Source organism: Alosa sapidissima, chromosome 10, assembly GCF_018492685.1.
Source record: "Alosa sapidissima isolate fAloSap1 chromosome 10, fAloSap1.pri, whole genome shotgun sequence".
NCBI lineage: Eukaryota > Metazoa > Chordata > Actinopteri > Clupeiformes > Clupeidae > Alosa > Alosa sapidissima.
In genome coordinates, this window is record NC_055966.1 from 6,301,454 (window position 1) to 6,305,555 (window position 4,102).

At 53.9% G+C, this 4,102-nt stretch overlaps 1 protein-coding gene across 1 annotated transcript; it reads left to right on the forward strand.

The window, feature by feature from the left end:
• The first annotated feature begins 140 nt into the window (after positions 1–140).
• Positions 141–4,021, forward strand: LOC121720363. Its single transcript, XM_042106387.1, has 2 exons — positions 141–1,091; positions 1,785–4,021. The coding sequence occupies exons 1-2, from the start codon at positions 774–776 to the stop codon at positions 3,117–3,119; spliced, it is 1,653 nt and encodes a 550-aa protein (XP_041962321.1). The 5' UTR covers positions 141–773; the 3' UTR covers positions 3,120–4,021.
• The last annotated feature ends 81 nt before the right edge of the window (positions 4,022–4,102 follow it).

The window sequence follows — 4,102 nt, forward strand, 5'->3', positions numbered from 1 at the left end:
TTTTTTGTCGCGTTGACACTGTATGTGCCTGCTTTCAGCACCACCCTTATCACACCATCCACATGCTTCCCTTTGTCCTGCAGCATTGTGTGTTGTCACAGTGTCACACAGGGAGAACGATCTAGAACAAACCTACAGAATGTGGATAGAGTCACTGAAAAAAAATAGTTGCATAGTTACAATTCCATAGCAACCTGCATTATACTGTACATAGTGGGTGTATAAGTCCTGTAGTCCTTGTGAGGGTGTGTCCAAGTAATTCTGCTTGTCTATCACCATGTGAAAGGTCTGCTGGTGCATTGCTTGGGAATGCAGCCATACTGGTAGTTGGTTAGCAGGGGTGTGAGTGTTTCTTTGTACTTAACAGCAGGGCAGGTCTGAAGCGTGCTTCATGGAGGCTGCAACTGAGCAAGAGGGAAGGTGGGGTTGTCAAAGGCAACGAGGGAAAAAAAGAGGGGGGAGAGGATATGGGCAGACACATTCTAGCATGCAAGAGGGAGAGAGTGACAGAGAGGGAGAGAATGAGCTTGGGTGGAGCGCAGTCAGAGGAGATAAGGGCAAATTGGAAGAAGAGAGAGAGTAGAGGGAGCAAACGAGAGGAGGAATGAACTGATCTGCTGAGCTGAGCCTTTGTCTGACACAGAGGGGAAACGCACACAGAACCCACCCACATCACGCTGCAGCACAGGCTGCCCCCCCCCCACAGCAGCTTGCAGGGGCTGGACTGACTGAGCGAGTGAGTGAGCGAGCGAGAGAGAGAGGGAGACAGAGCCATGCCTGCTGCTGGAGTCGGTGTTGCTGCGTCACTGCTGGCAGCGCTGCTGCTGCTGGGCCTGCTGAGCGGCCGAGCGCGGAGCCAGGCGGAGACAGATCCCGACTTCTCCCTCTGCCGCCGCAGCTTCTACCAGGAGACGCCCCCCCGGGGAGCCGCCCAGGCAGCGGACGGTGCCGAGCTCGTCCAGCGCTGCCACAGCCTGCCCGGGGGACGGAGCTTCGCCTCGCTCTACAACTCCACCTGTGGGGCCAGCGTCTACTCCGCCTTCTGCCTGAGTCAGGAGAACAACTGGGGAGAGCAGGCGGCCGACACACAGGTAAGATCAGCAGTCCTTCACCTGCTAGCTTCACATGTTCTATCCCATCTGATAGTTTATTTATAAGAACTCAGTGTTCTTTGAGAGTAAGTAAAGCATTGCTGTAGGAGGACGGAACATCCTGCAGTTCATTTTGACCATTACATAATGGGGCTGTAATGGTTATACATAACAATAGATACTACACAACAAATGACATGTACTGTGCATAAGGACGTATTTGTACTCCACTGAATTACACCCAGGCCACATTATGACCACATTATCCTATTTCTTGCTGTGTTTGGAGTCAACAGTAATAGTCTAGAAATGGCACTCTGTGCTGGTCACTGTGTACTTTAAAACCACAACAAATATTTATATCTAAACAAACATAACACTGCCCTCTTGAGGGTGTTCGCTATGTTGTCAGGGTGCAGTGCATCACTGTTGACAGCTAGGCCACCTCAAAGTTCAGCAGTGCTTTCACTACCCTGAGTGGACACATTACTCATGACGGAGCAAATATGTGGTTGATTTGATGTCTACGTTTGCCAAGAGGCTGGTGTTGTGAGGTGACACGCCTCAGTTGCCGGCGTGTGTCTCTGCCTGCTGCAGACCAGCTCATATGTCTGCAGCTTCAGCAGGTCTCATGTTACGTAAGTCAGTGTGCTGGTGCCATTGACCCCCCCCCACTCTTTGATTTCCTTCCAGGCTGCAGATGATGGGGAGGGCTCCCGTGCGGAGAGTCCACCTGACTCTGAGGTGCTCGTGCCCGCTCTCCTGGGAGGAGGTGGGGCCCAGATCGAGGGGAACGCGGCGGCGAACCCTTCCCGCTCGGCGTGGGACGCGCTCGTCTCCAGGCTGGTGAGGGAGGTCGCGGTGCCCAAGTGCGCCGCTGGTGCCCCTGAGGGAGCCGATCTGTTCGTGCTGACCGGAGCCGCTGGGCTGAGCGAGGGGGAGGACGGAGGCTGCCGGGCAGGCGCGCTGTGGTCAGCCGTGTGCTGCGTCTCCGGAGGGGAGGAGAGCGGAGTGTTCAGCATGGGGCTGGTGAAGGGGAGCGGGGAGGAGGAGGAGGAGAGGGTGCTGAGCGTCCAGGAGCTGGCAGAGGTCACCGGGGTCGCCGCAGTCTTCACTGGGTTCTGTGGGGAGGTGGACAGCGACAGCGAAGTGGTGGAGCTCCTCCTCGAGAAACTGGACAGCTTGAGAAAGGAGGCCGAATCAGAGGCAGGGGCCTCAGTAGATGCGGACGGAGAGCTGGCAGGTTCAGTCAGTGAGACGGGTGACACAGGAAGTGATGACGTCCCAGAGGTCACCCAGGAGGAAGTGATGTCATCCAGTCAAAGTGAGGCTCAAGGCAGTGCAGTGCCTTCAGATGACACCGTGAAGCTTCAGGAGGCTTTGGAGATGGAGAATGAAACCCAGAGCTCGGGCTCCTTCGTGGGCGGAGCACTGATGTACCTCCTCTCCTCCTCCGTGTCCCTCCTCTACGCCCCTGTCCGTCCAGTCGTCTCCACCTTGACCGCTCTGCCCGGGCAGGTGACCTACGTCCTGGGTGAGGAGCTGGCCGTGCTGTCCACTGTGCCCTGCGGCACCTTCTCGCTCTTCCAGAACATGGTGTGCGACGCATGGGGCGGGGTGTCGACCGCCGTCGGCCTGGTGACCGGCGTGGGAGAGCTGTGCTTCTCGGGGATCTACTCCTGCTCCTCGCCGCTGGTGGGGAGCCTGTACGGCGCCTGCTACGACGGGGTGGCCGGCGTGGGTCAGCTGGCCGCGGACAGCGTGGGCATTTTCGGAGGCGCCCTGGACAACGCGTGGTCCGTGTCCAAGTTCTTCGGGGAAACGGCGTGGGACTACGGCGGGGGCTACGTGGGCACAGTTGTGTCCGAGCTGGGCCACCAGGTGAAGACGGTGGGCCACGGCCTGGGCAAGCTGGTCTGGAGAGTGGGCAGAGGACTGGGCAACGTGGTGGGGATAGCCGGCGGACTGGCCGGAGGCACCGTGGGCTCGGTAATAGAAAATGTGAACGAGGCCTTTGGAGCAGAGTGAGCGTGTGTATATGTCCATGTGATGTGTGTCCATGAGTGTGTGTTTGTGTGAATGAGGCATTTTAGAGGAAGAAAAAGCCATGGCCTTGGGGGGGGGATACCAACGTTGTGTTATTGCTCTGTGCATGGAAATAACAGCTTAATTGGCATGGCAGAAAACAAACAATGAAGCTTATATGGTGTGTGGTGATCCCTTAAAGCTGCTTCATGCGATTTTAGCACACCACGCCTTGCCAACCTTTACCAGACTTACTACCAGCACAGGATTCCACCCCTCCTTTTAGCATACTATGTACATGCAAATGAATTGGATTCTAGGAATTGTGGATGTTTCCTGATGATTTCCTAATGAAATTAGTTTATGATAATATACACCAGTTGTGTTGTTCTTCTTTTATTATCTGTTGCTGATGGCTGTCAGAATGTCCAGCTGGCATAGGTATTTTGAGTATCGTCAACAGCAGTTTTAAGAGCTGATTTGGTGTGAGGTTTCACAATTAGCTCTCACTGTGTCAGGTTGGGGGTGTGTATAGCAGTAAGGTCAGCAGTATGGTGCGCTGAGTATTAGACAGCAGGGAGGATTACAGAGGGCGCTGGGTCCTAATGAATGTCATTTTCAGGGTGTACAGTTCAGTTGTTGCACTATAAATCAAGTCGCTTGCTTTATTTTTTATGGGTGGAAATGGCTACACTGTTTTACTAATCCTATTCTTCTGAAGTGATGGGGAATATTATGTTTACTTTGTGCTTCCTTGAGGAAAATCTGGTTTGGGGTGGCAGCAAGTTGTGTTGTTCAAGTGTGTCCATATATGACCACATAAATGTAATCCATGTCTGTCTTAATGAATCCAAATGACACCAGTTGACTGTGCATGAACAACAATAAAGACTCCTGCAATCCCACCCTGACAGCTCTTCTTGCTCATACTTGCAATAGGCTCGATTAGGTCTGGGGGTAAAAAACTATACATCATGACAAGCATC

Excerpts from the sequence above, each read along its gene's own strand:
- LOC121720363 (XM_042106387.1), top strand. The coding sequence starts at position 774 with ATGCCTGCTGCTGGAGTCGGTGTTGCTGCGTCACTGCTGGCAGCGCTG. Across the intron at positions 1,092-1,784 it reads AGCAGGCGGCCGACACACAG|GCTGCAGATGATGGGGAGGG; the intron begins GTAAGATCAGCA and ends ATTTCCTTCCAG.